This window comes from Styela clava, chromosome 13 (genome assembly GCF_964204865.1).
Source record: "Styela clava chromosome 13, kaStyClav1.hap1.2, whole genome shotgun sequence".
Taxonomy (NCBI): domain Eukaryota; kingdom Metazoa; phylum Chordata; class Ascidiacea; order Stolidobranchia; family Styelidae; genus Styela; species Styela clava.
Window position 1 is genome coordinate 13,618,142 of NC_135262.1, and position 16,411 is coordinate 13,634,552.

Here is a 16,411-nt window from a genome sequence, read left to right on the forward strand (position 1 = left end):
TGGTTCGATTTGGATAATGTTAGCTTTAAATCACTACAACTAACAACGCAATGTTTTCTCCATTCCTAACTTTGATTTAGGTAATATCAATAGGTACCTCGTCCTTGCTACTACGTAAAAATAGTCACTCGTGATACTGATTGTGTATTGTATAATATTACGTATGATTTTTACAATATTTTCTATTTACTCAAAAGCAAAATTTTTGTGTACACAATGCAGGGATAATTCTTTTGATAAATCATTTTATACATATTTGCATTGTGAACAGTCTCCAGTTTATAGAGTATTCAGACCGAAATACGCATATTGTCATATAACTAAGAAAACTAACTACGTACAGATACAGATTGACATGCTCAATAATCTTGGATTTTGTTTGCATGTTGATGTCCGCGACATATCGTCACGGGTGCCTCTGAAATGTCGTGTCCCACATGTTTCACCAGTCCCTCTTGTTCTATACCATTGAAGGGTGGGACATGGCTTACACCAGTCAATTGTTCTTGGCAACTTATGTAGGAAAGGAGGGAAGATGGGACAAATTAAATACCGGTTATGGCTCATCTCTGATATAGAAATTACTTAGAAGAAAATTTGTGAAAATATCAGGTCTTCTCTTCTTATTTTATTTCAGACAAATTTCATAATGGGTGAACGGTTACTTATCGAGCTCGTTATCATACGTCCCACGGATGAGCGAAAAATATCAATGTATGCATTCTAATTATAAGGCATTCTCCAGAATAAGTGCGATGCCTTGTCCACCGCCTATACAAGCTGAACCAACAGAATACTTTACTCCACGGCGCCTGCAAATAAAATAATAATTTGGGCATTTATCATTATATATTTATATGCATCTTGAATTTAAACGACGATAGACGTCTTTGATAGACGCCATGAGAATCAACCTACAGAAACTCTGATTGAATTATGCTTAGTTTATGACAAAAGGACATGGCTTTAAATAAGTGTTGTAATACAATTTATGCGCATATAACACTAAATCACGTCTCAATCATGAAATTGACAAAGAAATGCATTTTCGATTAATAAATGATGCAAAATTGTAATAAACATAATGGATAGTAAAAGCGATCTGACCTCATTTCATGCACAAGATGTGCCGTTATTCTTGTTCCAGAAGCACCAAGGGGATGACCAAGTGCAATCGCTCCACCATCTACATTAGTTTTATCAGGATTGAGTCCTAATTCTTTTTCTACTGCCAGATATTGGGGAGCAAAAGACTCATTGACCTAAAAAAATATTGATTATTGAGGCGTATGTATTAGGAAAAAAAAATGTTCGTACTAAATTTTAAATTGTTCTCTCCAATATGACTTATTCAATGGCATTTGAAAATTCTTTTCATTGCACATGCCGACATATTTGCTCACAACAATCATAATATTGAACTTTTCGCAGACATTTTTTGTAAATATAAATGTATTTGGTTGGCTATAATGATGGTGAAACAGTGACAATGCTGTCAACAGGGCTGTGACGTTAGAAACAAGTTCTATCCAAATTAGAATTGTAGCCATTTAAAAAATAGAATTAGACTGTCAAGTTTGATAACCGGTTTCAAACAAAATTAACAAAACTTTGACTACGAAAACGTTAACAAGTTTTTACCAGGTCAATTAAAGTATTTGACTTTGACTTGGACTTTTGCTTATCCAAAATATGACTCTGCGAATTAAAGAGATCAACTACTACTCATAGCCGCGGGCTTTTAAAAGCGGTTACGTAGCTTATTACCTCGCATAAATCCATATCTTCGAGCTTGAGGTTAGCCGCGGAAAGTGCATTTTGAATCGCAGGAGCCGGTCCTGTGATAAAGTTAATATATTATCCTGACTGAAGATCGGAGTAATTATATATATATAATATATATTGGTAAAAATATTCGTTGAATATAACCAATGTCTTAAATTCATACCTATACCCATTATACTAGGTTCACATCCAACAGAGTTGTATGAAACTAATCTGGCCAACGGTTTCAAATTATGCTTTGTACATGCATCTTCATTGGCTATTATCACACTGGCTGCTCCATCACATACTCCCTGAATAAATAAGATCAAATATGTTGGGAAGCAGTTTTTAAATTCTGACTAGGGTAGAAACCCGTCAATATACAACAATATTTTGTACAATGTGTCGCTTATGTCTGTTCGCCACCAATTCGTACATTTTAACCAATCAGATCACTAGATCCTTATTTTCCATTGATAGCCTACAATGTAAAAATTACCCGAAAAAATTTCTAATCAAAACTCGGAATACGTCAAGTAATTCAAATGGTAAATCTGTATCAACTATGCTGCTATTTATTGGACACGTGGTGGACCTATGGATTGTTCTTGCTATTATGTTGTTCTTGATATCCTCTTTCCTATTCAATCGGAAACAATTTCTTTTCTTTTTAACTACTGGACCAATGCTTCGAAATTTTCAGTTGTAAAACCGTTTAGACATTTTTATATAGCGGCACACTATTGAGCTCTTTAAATATTCGAGGCACACCTATCACAAAAATGAACATTTTCCACCCATGAAGACATTGATAACTTTATTGTTTAAAGTTGGTTACTCTTCCATAACAGAGATCAAGAAGGCGTCTAATGGCAGCAAAAATCGGAGAGATTTGTGACCAACAAATCTAAGAAAGGACTGCGAATTCAATCAAATTCTTCAATATTGATTCAATATTCATGAATTTTATTTTCTAAACATGTTGAATGCTCATCAATAATGAAAATCATCTCGGGAAAGCAGGTTTTGAGAAGTGATGGAAACGTATTCAACTCATCTACTATTGATTCATTTTTCCATATTGGAACTTTAAAGCAACCAATTTATCGATCGCTGTGGGAATGTTTTCGTTTCTGCTTTGTATATTGCTGTTCAGACTATTGAGATGTTCAAATATCTCACTTAAGTATTCTATTTTGGACATCCACAATTCATTTTAAGGCATTTACAAAATCTATCAAGCTTTTCATTCAAAAAAAAAATAATTAAGAGTTCTTTTGGAGCGAGAAGGTTCACGGCGTCAACCGAGGTAAAAAGCGTTTTCAGTGCTTGGCTTACATTACGACTGAATACCTGGGCAGCTTAGTTTACTCTCAACTTTTTTTCAAGTTTTAAATTAAAATGCGCGTCTGTGAGTCAATATGCTAACTTTCAACCGTCTATTGGAAATTGGAATTACTTGAAATGAATCCAAAAATGAAAATTTCTTCGCGGCACACACACACTATAATCATTCCGTGGGAGAATGATTTGCCGCGGCACGGTGGTTGGGAACAACTGGGTTAAAGAATGAATTTTTCGCTAGAAAGCTATCAGTTTTATTTATTTCAAATATTCTTATGATTTTTATGGGATTCGGATTCGTATTTTGTTTGCCAGACGTCATCAAAACTGCCACCTTGTGGCGGTTCCGCGAATGCAAATCAGCTGATTTCGTGCTCATCGAACGTCGGTGGATACCAAAGTGACTATCAGCCATTCTCAATGCTATAAACCCAGTGGAGACCCCGATTTGTGTCCGGAAAATCGCGGGAACGCAGCAGCCTCGGTTTGTTTTAGCTTCGTCGGAAGATTTCGTTCGTCAATTTGTTACTGTTTTGCATTTTATTTGGGTAAATTCATTATTTTTCGTTTGCGATTTGCCTAGTGGAATAATACTGGTATCGTGCAGTTTCGTGAAAGTTGCGATAGTTATTGTATCATCCCGTGTGAGTTATGCAACTTTAAAACCTCATATCTCATGAACTTTATATTACATGCAGATAAGTTTTGTATTGTTTGAGAGACAATCTAGCTAGGAGACTAATTATAATTATGAGATGGAGAAAAAATATCGCGATTATAGTAGAAAAATCGGCAAAATTGATGAACATAAATTTTTTTGAAAAGCTTTTAAATTAAATAACAAAAACTTCGATTTGCTTTAACCTAATATGATATCGACATATTTGCAGAAGTTAAAGATAGCTTCCGGCATTAGATAGAATTTATCGCGAACTGTAAAATTGTATGAGCTTTTTTATTTAATGTTCTCCAATTCTTCACATGTCCGCTGCGCTAACTTGAGTTAAACAACGACGTTCTCTAATTACTCCGTTAGGCAATTTCGTTGCTACATAGCAGCTCTGCGTTCATTATGAAAAACACATATCGCTTTCCCTCGCAAGTGTGAAACGTCATTAACCTCTTAAAGCATAGGTTTATGGCAGGTATTATTTGAACTGGTATTGTGAACCTGTTCACACCATTAAAGCCTGTGTTTTGCATTAATCATTCAAGAAGCTGATGGAATGCCCAATTTTCTCAGAAAATTCTTTCTTGATTTAACGAGCTGTTGCTCCAAAAATTATAGAATGTAAACGATCTCATGGCTATCCCGGTGAATGCCCACAATCGTTACCTCTGTAGCGTACCGGCAGTATATGAATTACTGAAAACATGGAATACATCACTCAGGCAGATTGCTGAGTGTTAAATAAAAAACACGATTTCATCAATAACTCACTACAGAAAAGAGTCCTATCCAAGTTCAGAATATCTTCCAATATGATCTGACATCAAGCCAAAATCACTCTAGTGTGACTAGATCGATGACTTGATTGACAGGTAGCCTATTCCGGCCACTAAAAGCCTGTTTTGTCCCACTTCCAATTTCAACGTGATTTGAAATACCAAGTGATCCAAGTCACTTATTCATTACGGTACCAGGGCAAAATTAAAAAATATCGATTCCCCGATAATCAGATGCGGTACGGTAACTTACCAATACCTGAAATTCGTTCGCAGAACGGTTCTGCCTTGTCATATAAGAACTCAATTCATTTCCTCTTATCAAATAAAAAAATAAGGTAGGCTACAAAATTTATGTTGTTTACATCAGAACTGCAACGAAAAGATGAGAGCGTAATTCACTGCGGTACCGTACGGTACCTTACCAGTACTGCAGTACCTGTTGCTGTATGTAGGCCTGCTATTCGATCGTGGAACGGTTCTTCTCTGGCATATAAAAACTAAATTCAATTTGCTCTTATCATAATTAACAAATACGGTAGGCTAAATTTGCAAGAAAACCTACATTACTGCAATAGTAAGATCAGAGCCATTATATAACTAGTCTGGAAGGCCGTATACTGACCTGTTGTTCACAGCGTCATCTAGTGTTGGCGTGGGTAATTCATAACCACGGCATCGTCTGCTGTATATTTTAGGCGTATTCAAATTTCGAATGAAAATGGATTTATCTGAGGAAGAAATGCTTGAATTTTTTGATGACGTGAGTTATATAGTACTGATTGCTTACTAAAATAGGTTTTAGGAATCGAATCTCGAATACTTTAATAAATTGTATGTAACTTTTTATTATATAGGTCTTCCAGACACATTAATTACTGAAAACATGGAGTACATCACTCAGGCAGATTGCTGAGTGTTAAATAAAAAACACGTTTCCATCAATAACTCACTACAGAAAAGAGTCCCATATTTGAATTGCGTTGAAAAAATATGGCTTCAATAAAAACAAGAGAGCTATGCTTAAATATATGGACACGTAGCGCCACCCGATGGCAATAATTTGGTTGACGCCATAGCGAGAAAAAAAAAGTGATAGCCTTCTGGAGAAAAATTTTATCTTTAACCACTGAAAATTTCAAAGCAATTGGTCCAGTATTCGAAGAGAAAAGAGATTTTTTAAAAATGATGGAGACAAATAATAACAATAACAAGAGAGCTTGGAACAAATATATGGACACGTAGCGCCACCCAATGGCAATAATTTTGATGACGTCATAGCGAAAAAAAAAGTAATAGCCTTCTGGAGAAAAATTTTATCTTCAACCACTGAAAATTTCGAAGCAATTGGTCTAGTATTCGAAGAGAAAAGCGATTTTTTAAAAATGATGGAGACAAATAACAATAACAACGTAATATTGAAACGATCGTTATGTCCACTAAACGTGTCCAACAACATAATATTGAAACGATCGTTATGTCCACTAAACGTGTCCAAAAATGAGAAATTTAGCTCGACCATTGGTGGAAAAAAAAGATGGCGGCGATTCAAAATTTTGCTCTGAACCGATTCGAATAATTTTATATTCAATTCGATTCGAAATGCCCAGCCCTAGTCGTCACGCATCTTTCGGTCTCACGCACATGATAAAAATTTGAAAATGGCTAGTTTTACCCAATATTTGTGCCACCCATCCAAAAAAGCAATTGTATTTTGCATGAACTACATTTCGCGCCAATATTAATGCCTTTCATAATAAATGTCCGCCTGTTACTTTTCTGACAGATAAAGTTGACTGCTTGAAATATAATTTCCCATCTTGCCACAATGTCGCTGTTAAAATTTTGAAACGTTTCTTAATTTAAGGTTAATTTTTCAGAAGAACGTTCATTCGTTTTTTTATGGGATCACAGGACCTGGAAAAGCTATCTGCACCGTCACGGTACCCTGATACAGTTACTGGTAAGTTACCGCATATGATTTTTGGGAATTGGTGATCAAATATTTCGTTTTGCTCTCCGTGTTCACATATTCTCTTGTTGGATTCTTATTATTGCAAATGTTCATTCCCAATCAAAAATACGTAATATATATATATATATAAACTAATGGCATCACAAATTAAATTCGCTTTTCCTGCTTTATACACTATGCATTGAATGATCGATGCAGACAAAAATTTAACTTACACTTGCATTTCCTGCATTTATAGTTCCGTCCTTTAAAAACGCCGGTGGCAGTTTTGCAATTTCTTCTGCCGTTATACCAGGATTGGGATGTTCATCCACGTCAAATTCTTTTGGACCCTCTCTCGTTTTACTTGTGATGGGGGTAATTTCTTCCAAGAATCGGCCAGCTTTGTGTGCTGAGTGATTGATGAATGTTAATTCATGATTACCGATTGTAATTTGACGCAAAAGAAATACTACTACTACACCAATTTGACCAACAGTAACAACCCTTCCTTACGGACTTGTTCAAACCGAGTTTCATGTGGAAATAAACACGACGGATTTATTAATTTTATAACTTGAGAATTGAAACCGCAGAACTACTGACTCTCCAAGTTTCACAGCCGATATTTTGTAGAGATTGACCTCCAAAGTTTAAGATCGCAAACATACCAACTATGACAGCATGGTATATGCTTGATTTTGCATCTAAATAATAAGATATCTTGAAAACCCACCTTCTTCCCATCTTTTTTGAGACTTTAATGCGAAAGCATCAGCGTCTACACGTGTGATACCATACTTTTCCGCCAGTTTCTCTGCTGTAATTGCCATGGGTGTTTTGCAATATGAATCAGTAAGGCCAGCCCAAAGTGCATCTTCCATCTTAAGCAGAAAATATCATTTACAACATTCATGTGAATACAGAGCGGTTTCTGTACCTGCGTAAATAGGCCCACCGACGCTACCCTATACAAAGATAAACTCTTGCAATCTTTATCGAAAAACTAAGTAGCAGAATATTCTCAAAATCACCCATCTAATCCATGCCGGATTCATTTCAATGCTCGTTTTAATCAGTGGACTACAAAGGTCCAAGAAAGTTTTATTTGGTCCTGATATATTATACATATGGCATATGCAATTTCATGCTATGATATGCCACACGTGACGTGATTTCTAGAGATTATGATAAAACCACGAGCACGGACCTGTGCTTTAAATAATCGTGACAATGTTTTGCTCATTCAAAATTGTGGGTAAGTAATATGAAATATCAATGATTTTATTGCTTATCTGCATGAAATTTGGAAAGTCTGTTATGTTTAAAGTATGTTGAAATTTGAGCATTATAGTGTAATGTCAGCTTTTAGGCAATATTTCTATACTCAAAAGAGTATGGATAAACAAAGAGCTCAATAAACTCTATACCTTCAAATCTATTCCGAGTTTGGTGCCAAATCTAGCATTATATACGGTATAAGGAGTCTGACTCATATTTTCTGATCCACCACATAAAGCAACATTTATAAGACCCAGCTCAATTTCTTGTGTGCCAGAAATAATTGATTGGAATCCGGAACCACATAACCGATTTACCGTGAGCGCTGGGACATGGACGGGCACTTTACATTTTAATGCTGCATGTCTTGCAATATACGCTGCATCCGTGCATGTCTGAAAATTGCAAGAAATTTTTTATTCTGGAACTAATAATACAATAATATTATAAACATGGTGATAACCATAATTTCGCTGCCTATGGATTTTGTAAACTAGTAGATATTATAAACATGGGAAAATTTTACCAACTAAATTAACAAAAAGTGAAATTGTGAATTTATTCATGATAAAATTCTATATTGTTTATGCCAACTATATTGTTTAGTTCACTCTGATAGTACAAATTGATGCATGTCATCTGTGTTGCTGAAGGTTTAATTTAGAGCACATAGTATGGTTTACAAACTTCTACATACTGTTTCCGTACGCTTTATTTTAAATAATTTTGATTCGAATTGATTCATGCAGTTGTCAAGGAGCAAGGATGCACCTTTTTTAGTTGTCAACGCTTCTCAGTAGGCGGGAATGCATGGTAGTGAACGAATTTTTTTTGACAAAACCACGCAAAATGATCGGTATGGCTCTAGTTTCTAAAAAAGTAGAAGATGAATCTCACTTGCATGACACTGCCACAGAATGCTGCATCAATCACATCGGGTTTCACGTTTCCAGCATGTAAAGCTGCTGCATTTGCGATCGCTTGCAATTCAACCACACTGTGTTCTTTCAACGCCCCACCGTATGTACCAAATGCAGTTCGCTTGGCCGCGACTATAAAGATTCCTGAAATAAAGAGACCACAATATCATGAGTTGCTTTATCAGTCTGGATCTAGAAATAGTTGTAAATTTCTAACCTTTTTTGATTGACATGTTTTGAAGTTCCAGAATCTCTCAATTGTGACAACTCAGTAAATTTGGGATCAAACTGCTTGAGCAATCTTATGGACACATATTATGTTGAAAGGAACTATTTATCCCAACTAAGCATCAAACGCAAAACGACCTCGTCTTGTAACTGCTCACCAAATATTGCCAATAACCGAGCAAATGTCCAAGAATCTTTAATAATATGGTTGCGTAAGACGTTGTGTGACTGAATTTCCGTAAGGCACGTTTGGCAGATCGTGATCGATGCACAACCATCATCAGTGTCCATGACTGAAATTAGTCATTTGCAAAAAGACTGGCCGTCACGATTAAAAACACATCGTCTGAAGTTGAGACGATTATCTGACAAATACCCACTACTTATTAATTAAAACTGGCTGGCAAATTACGCGGTAGCCTATGTACGACCCGGTCTCAGATAGCCAATCATGGACGCAATTTGGAACGATATTTTTTATTTCTGAGAAGTAGAATTTTGGATTTTCAAGATTTACATAATATATTTGAGATATTCCACTCTTCTTGCAAATGTCCTTGAGTTTATTATAGATCGGCGGTGTGGCGCATCGTGCTGAGCGTTAGTAATACGCTGGGTTCGCATCCCATTCGGTGATGTGCGAGATGATTGGATAGGATAGGATTTACATATTTATCCCGGGGAAAGGAAAGCCGATAAGACGTCTTATCCATATGGCGAACCACAGCCTCTCGTCCGGTTGTAATTCCAAGTCGGGTATGGGATTAGTTACATAGTTTGTTTTCGGAAGCATGGAGTTGGTGGTGGAGGAAGCCGTAACCGACCAGCGGTTACGTGAACCACCCAACGACGCCGAGGGGTCTAGCAATCCTCTCGCACATAACCATCCCTGCATGGGATTCGAACCTGCGACCCCATGCAGAGTAATTAGAGGTGCGGTGGCGAGCGTATTCCTAACGCTTAGCCCGTTGAGCCATTGATTGTTGAACTCCGCGCCGTCTCAAGGTGGTTCACGTAACAGACGGTCAGTTACGGCTTCTCCACCATCAAGTCCATACATCTGAAAACAAATAACTGACTAACTAATTCCATCTAATTAATCCCATACCCGACATGGAATGGTAACCGACGAGAGGCCGTGGTTCGCCATATGGTTAAGCCGTTTTATCACTTTCCTCTTCCCCGGGATACATATGTAAATTCTATCCTATCCGACATGGACTGTAACAGGACGAGAGGCCGTGGTTCACCATATGATTAAGCCGTTTTACCGTGAATCCTATCTATCCACATATATAGCCTACATGGGTAAATATTCCCGTGGATGCTTATGCCCATAGGTAAAAAAGTCCGTCGGTTTTAAGCTCGAAATGTAGCCAATCATTGTCTCGGGATGTAAACGTCCATTGGTGTAAGAGTCGAAATAGTAAAGTCAACCCTTGAGTTAATAAAAACTGTTAGTTAGAGCCCTACAATCGTTGTCTCGGATGTAAACGTCCATTGATGTAAGAGTCGAAATAGTAAAGTCAACCCTTGTGTTAACAAAAACTGTTAGTCAGAGTCCTACACCTGCTGGTATACCAGCTTCTTTCAGAAAAAACGTAGTTTAGCTGCTCCAAGCCTTCACAATGCATCAATCTCGTTTTTCAATCTCTACTGCTCACGGACGCCCGTTTACGAACGACCCCGACCTGGTACGATTTCCTTCTCAAATGGTAAACCCACGATCTAGTAGAAACATAGTTAAAAATGTATCTGGACGATTTTTATTGCAAACGATTTTTCAAAAACAATCTGATAAATATTAAATTATAAATAACCATATGCGAGGGATTAAATCATATTCAGTCTTGGCCGTGAAAATTAATTAATCGTTCCATGTTTGATATAGCGAAAGTGGTTGAAAATTAAGTAACGCTGAAATGCCAAACATCACGAATTATGAGGCATTCTCCAAAATAAGTGCGATGCCTTGTCCACCGCCAATACACGCAGAGCCAACAGCATACTTTACTCCACGGCGCCTGTAATTAATATAACAAGTTAGATAAACTCAGGAGCCACTGGGAGGTAGGTGGATGGAAGAGATCTTTTAAATTACCAGTCAAAGAATAAAGACAAGTGTCCCAGACCGCCTAAAATAGCACAGGGTTTCAAGCTGTTTACAGTTAGATACTGGACTAAAACAATCAACAAGGGTGAGATGACAATCCCACCTAACACTGAGCATAACATACAGTTTTTCCATAAAATAAATCTTTGCAGTACAGCTAAGTATATGACCGCAGGAAATACGAGAAGAGATCCCTACGAGATATTTAATCTATTTTTTTATGTGACATGCATATATTTCATGTTTGAGAAACATTACTAGCAATATATAATATATATGTACATCTACCTCATTTCATGCACAAGATGTGCCGTTATTCTTGTTCCAGAAGCACCAAGAGGATGACCAAGTGCAATTGCTCCACCATCTACGTTAGTTTTATCAGGATTGAGTCCCAATTCTTTTTCTACTGCCAGATATTGTGGCGCAAAAGCTTCATTGACCTGAAATAGATTGCAAAAATCAGATCTTAAAATTGAATTTTTACATCAGGGGTGAATTTATGATATTTATTTTCAATTGAATAGCTGATTTGAGCCATATTTCTCGCATATTAATTCAATTTGGTGGTATGTTCTGGGTTAGGGTAGCTATAAAGTTATGGAAATGCTCGTGGTTAACTTTGAAAGTCAGATTCATAACAAAATTGGTTTGTAATTCACACATAAGGTCTTCCTGCAAACGTCAATCAATTTTTTTAAAAACTCTCATTTTATCTGGAAATAGTGTAACATAAAGAGGACGGTTCAAGTTCCAGGGTAAATAAAAGACAAGTTCCTTAATTGACTTGTCTTTATTGTAATTATCGGTGTAACCAATTACCTCACAGAGATCCATATCATCAAGACTGAGATTGGCCGCAGAAAGCGCATTTTTAACTGCAGAAACTGGACCTGTAACAATACATAGATACTGTAAATCAGCGTTTCCCAAACTTTTTCGGTCACGGAACACTTGCACTTTTTATCTCGCCTCGCGGAACACCAAAAATTGAAAGAGTAAAATTGATAAAGAAAAACGGTTTAATGTAGCGGTTCCCAATCTCGTGGCGAGTTGCCAAATGCAACCACCAGAATTATGTTAAACATAACTAAAAAATGATTGAATATTTTGCATATTGCATTTGATATAAATGTTTTATTGTTTATTAATCTAAATGCTGTGTATATAAATTAATTCATTCATTTTACCATTCTATGTCGTTTACTTTCCCTAACTTAGTGTTTGCCTCTAATGTAACGTCTAATGAAGATAGAAGTTCATTTATCTACTTAATAGAGTTTAGCAAAAATGAGAAATTTTTTCAGCATTTCAAGGTAAAACCAGGCAAAGGTGGAGGAGGAATAGCCACGGTTATCGGAAATTCCACTACCCCACCCTAATTAGTTCACTTTAGGCCGACGGTGATCGCGATATCGAAAGGTCAGTTGGGCGACCAGTTCACGTCCCATAGATAGTCATGGCGACCATTTTAGACGTATTTTTAATTCTTTTTCCACGGAACACTTCGAAGACGCTCTCGGAACACAGTTTGGGACACGCTGCTGTAAATTATACATACATATGACACGGCTGCTTGGGTAGAGTAAGTTACAGCGATACCCATGTAGTCTAATGAATCTACACTCTAAAAATTCGGTAATCGGCCAACAAATTCTAGTCAAAAACGCTGAGGCTATATTCGATACTCAATCGGCAGTCGAACACCAATCCTGAAAGAATTATGTTCGAATGCGGTGTTCGAACTGTATTTACACACCAAAAGCATATATGATATCAATGCAGACAAAGCAATATTACAAATTCTCACCTATCCCCATTATAGTAGGTTCACATCCAACTGAGTTGTATGAAACTAATCTGGCCAACGGTTTCAAATTATGCTTTGCACATGCTTCTTCACTGGCTATTATCACACTGGCTGCTCCATCACATACTCCCTGAGTAATCAATAAAAAAAAAGTTGATTATGATGTCTAAATTACAATAGATCATTTTAAGTAAGTTTCATCAAAATTTGTGGTGGTTATCGAAAAAAGGTGCGCTCCAGAAGGATGTGTACCAATATGGAGATAACTAATTTTTTTCACTTATTTTACATCCAGTCGTTTAAAGGAACTGAAACCTATGGGCAGGAGATATTTTTATTTGGCTAACACAGACAGTCCCTGAACTCTTAATAGAGCTAAAATAAGAAAAATCAAAATCAAATTATGCTCTAACCCTAACATGGTACACATACTACGGTAGTACTGAAAAGCGGCATGACACATACGCTGGCGTTTCCTGCGTTCACAGTTCCTTCTTTTAAAAACACTGGAGGTAGTTTTGCAATTTGCTCTGGAGTTGTATCTGGACGTGGATGTTCATCGACATTGAAGTCTGTTGGTCCTTTTCTTGTTTTAATTGTAACAGGTGTGATTTCTTCATTAAAACGACCAGCTTTATGTGCTAAATAAATGATGAGATTTATTGTAGAGTAAATTTTGAACAAAATTTGAAATATTGAATACGTTTCAATTAAATTGACCATGTTCAATAAAGAACACATACAATCAAGGTACTGTCATTTAACGCAGGGGTGTGCAACCTTTATACAGGAGGGCCAGATTCAAGTTATTGAGTGAAGCCCGGGATGCACTGATAAACAAGATATAACTTCTCGTAGTTTCGGGCACAAGATGACATGACATATTTTGCTAATATGGCTTTGCGACTAAAAGGGATTGGAATTGCTCGCACGTACAAAAATAACAAAACTCGTTTCGCGGGCACATCAGTCAAAATTCGCACTTCTCTGCGGGTCGCACAATATTTCCCTGTTTGCCAAATTTGGCCCGCGGGCCGCAGTTTGCACACCCCTGATTTAGGGCAATCAAGTATTTGATTGATATCTATAGTTTTTGAATCGAGCCATAGATTTCGGTTGGACAAGATGACAATTCTCGAAAAAAATATATCATTAATTAGTCATAAAACGGAATTGAATATTTTGAATACAATTAATTTAGAAAAGATTTAGTTCTGGACATTCCTGCAGTCGCAAGCCTCACAAATTGCACACACACAAAAAAATAATACTCTAAACTTACCTTCTCCCCACCTCTGTTGAGACCTTAATGCAAAGGCATCAGCATCTGCTCTTGTAATACCATATTTTTGTGCAAGATTTTCTGCAGTTATTCCCATAGGGGTTTTACAATACATATCAGTAAGGCCAGCCCAAAGAGTGTCTTCCATCTGACCAGAAACAAGATTGGTATTAATTAATGTTGGAGATGGGGACTTATTGACCTTCAAAAACTTATAAAAAGACTCATCTGAAGACCACCAGAGAGACCTGACACTCACAATCAAATTGTGGGACTTTGAAATAGCACAACTGGAGAATATTCATTCAAATGTTGAATTAAAAAATAGGACATATTGACGCTGAGGTAGATTTTGTCAGTAAAAGAATAGATTGTAGTTTGATTTGAGTAGTACCATGCCGAGAAAAGTTTCATGTCTCATATTTATCGATATCCATTTACTGCTGTCTATGGAACCTATTATTTCCTTTCGGCTCAAAGCAGCAGCAAATCGAACTTAAAATTTCCTGGGATTTGACTTGACTCAAGACTCTGACGAGGTGGCTCTCAATTTAAGGTTAGGAACTTGCACCCATCAAACACTACTTTGCTAAACTCGTAGCCTCGTAGGATAGTGGATTCAAGCCTGAATCAATACAATCTTGTCCAAAGTGCATTTTATATCAGAAGATGTAAAAATTTATTTAGGACAAGCCAAGACTAAACTTTCCTAGGGCATTAAATCAAGGTTGCTATTTTCATAAGAGTGAAACGTTGAAAAACGCAACATGGACTGTGTAAATCCAAGTTGAACAAACCTTTAGATCCATTCCCAATTTTGTACCAAATCTAATATTACGAACTGCATATGGAGCTTGACTCATATTCTCTGCTCCACCACACAGAGCAATATTTATATGACCTAGCTCAATTTCTTGAGCGCCAGAAATAATTGATTGAAATCCAGATCCACATAACCGATTCACTGTAAGAGCTGGAACATGAACTGGCACTTTACATTTTAATGCTGCATGCCTGGCAATGTAAGCTGCGTCCGATGAGCTCTGAATTTTAAATAGTGTATAAAATAAGTTTAATAATTTCAAAGGATCATACAACAATAGTTGTCTTTTTCTGAGCACATGTACAACGAAATTATCTAATATATTGTTGGACGCCCAAATCCAGAAATGTATACTCACTAGTCACTGCCCCAAAAAATTTGTTATACAGTTATAGGGCGGAAGAGTAAAACATATGGCCTGCGGGCCACTGTCCGGCCATAGAACCCATTTAATGTGGCCTGGTTCAATTTAAATTTTTTGTTTCAAATATCATTTTTTTACCAATGAAAATCATTTCTTACGAAAATTTTTTTTAGAATAACTTTTGATAGATGGAAATGGATTTTACATATGGCCTGAACCCCCAATTTAGAAATGCATTTCATAGTGTTGTATATGGTGTACTACACCAGACTGCCAGAATAAGAAGGACCATTTAACATTACAACATTTAGCTTAGACATCAATACACTGTGCAATTCAAAAGTCGGAATCTCACTTGCATGACATTGCCACAATATGCTGCATCAATAGCATCTGGTTGCACATTTCCTGCTGTTAAAGCTGCTGCATTTGTGATAGCTTGAAGGTCATTTGCACTGTGACTTTTTAAAGCACCACCATATGTACCAAAAGCCGTTCGCTTGGCAGCGACAATAAAGATACCTGTAAATCAGGGATGAGACAGAATTACTATAGGGTAAATATTGGTCAATCTTCGCCATTTCTGTAGTTTTGTACCAGCACTCGCCATATCTCAGTATCCATATACAGATATCGAATTTACTTTATTAAACTATATATTTACCGTAGCTACTTTTAATCACAATTCATCACCGTACCGTACCTTTTTTGACTGACATGTCTCGTGCTTGCAATAGCCTATCTTCTAATGGAAAAAATAATAACCGGATAACAGCACCCAACAGAGAAGACACGCAAGCACTGAATGAACAATCAAATATTTCGCAAAGACTTCGTGAACCCTAATTCACCTGTGAACGGACTTTGATCTTTTCGCTCGAGAAATGAGATAAAAAGGAGAATAATTTTCACTTTCTGCTCCGCGGGATGGCGGCATCTTCCCGAGTTCTGCGAAAATCCAGACGGAAGATGGGTGATTTTGCTATACTTTCATACTATTTATTTCAAATTTATCTGTGTCACAAAAATACCGTGTAATCTCCGCTCATTCAATAAAATCCCATGCATCTGAAATGACT

General features: G+C 36.8%; 1 protein-coding gene across 1 annotated transcript; it reads right to left on the reverse strand.

Annotated features, from left to right (window-relative positions):
* Nucleotides 1–171: 171 nt before the first annotated feature.
* LOC120333021 (uncharacterized) lies at nucleotides 172–16,276 on the reverse strand. The gene is made up of 18 exons (XM_039400369.2): nucleotides 16,036–16,276; nucleotides 15,688–15,854; nucleotides 14,943–15,188; nucleotides 14,146–14,293; nucleotides 13,329–13,504; nucleotides 12,864–12,993; nucleotides 11,876–11,946; nucleotides 11,342–11,496; nucleotides 10,889–10,964; nucleotides 8,930–8,963; nucleotides 8,690–8,856; nucleotides 7,942–8,187; nucleotides 7,248–7,395; nucleotides 6,748–6,923; nucleotides 1,949–2,078; nucleotides 1,768–1,838; nucleotides 1,108–1,262; nucleotides 172–812 (listed from the first exon to the last, which is right to left on the reverse strand). Exons 1-18 carry the CDS (start codon nucleotides 16,049–16,051, stop codon nucleotides 728–730), a joined length of 2,397 nt encoding a protein of 798 aa, XP_039256303.1. The 5' UTR covers nucleotides 16,052–16,276; the 3' UTR covers nucleotides 172–727.
* Between the last annotated feature and the right edge of the window lie 135 nt (nucleotides 16,277–16,411).

Excerpts from the sequence above, each read along its gene's own strand:
- LOC120333021 (XM_039400369.2), bottom strand. Across the intron at positions 14,294-14,942 it reads AATTGGGAATGGATCTAAAG|ATGGAAGACACTCTTTGGGC; the intron begins GTTTGTTCAACT and ends GTTTCTGGTCAG. Across the intron at positions 1,839-1,948 it reads ACCTAGTATAATGGGTATAG|GACCGGCTCCTGCGATTCAA; the intron begins GTATGAATTTAA and ends ACTTTATCACAG.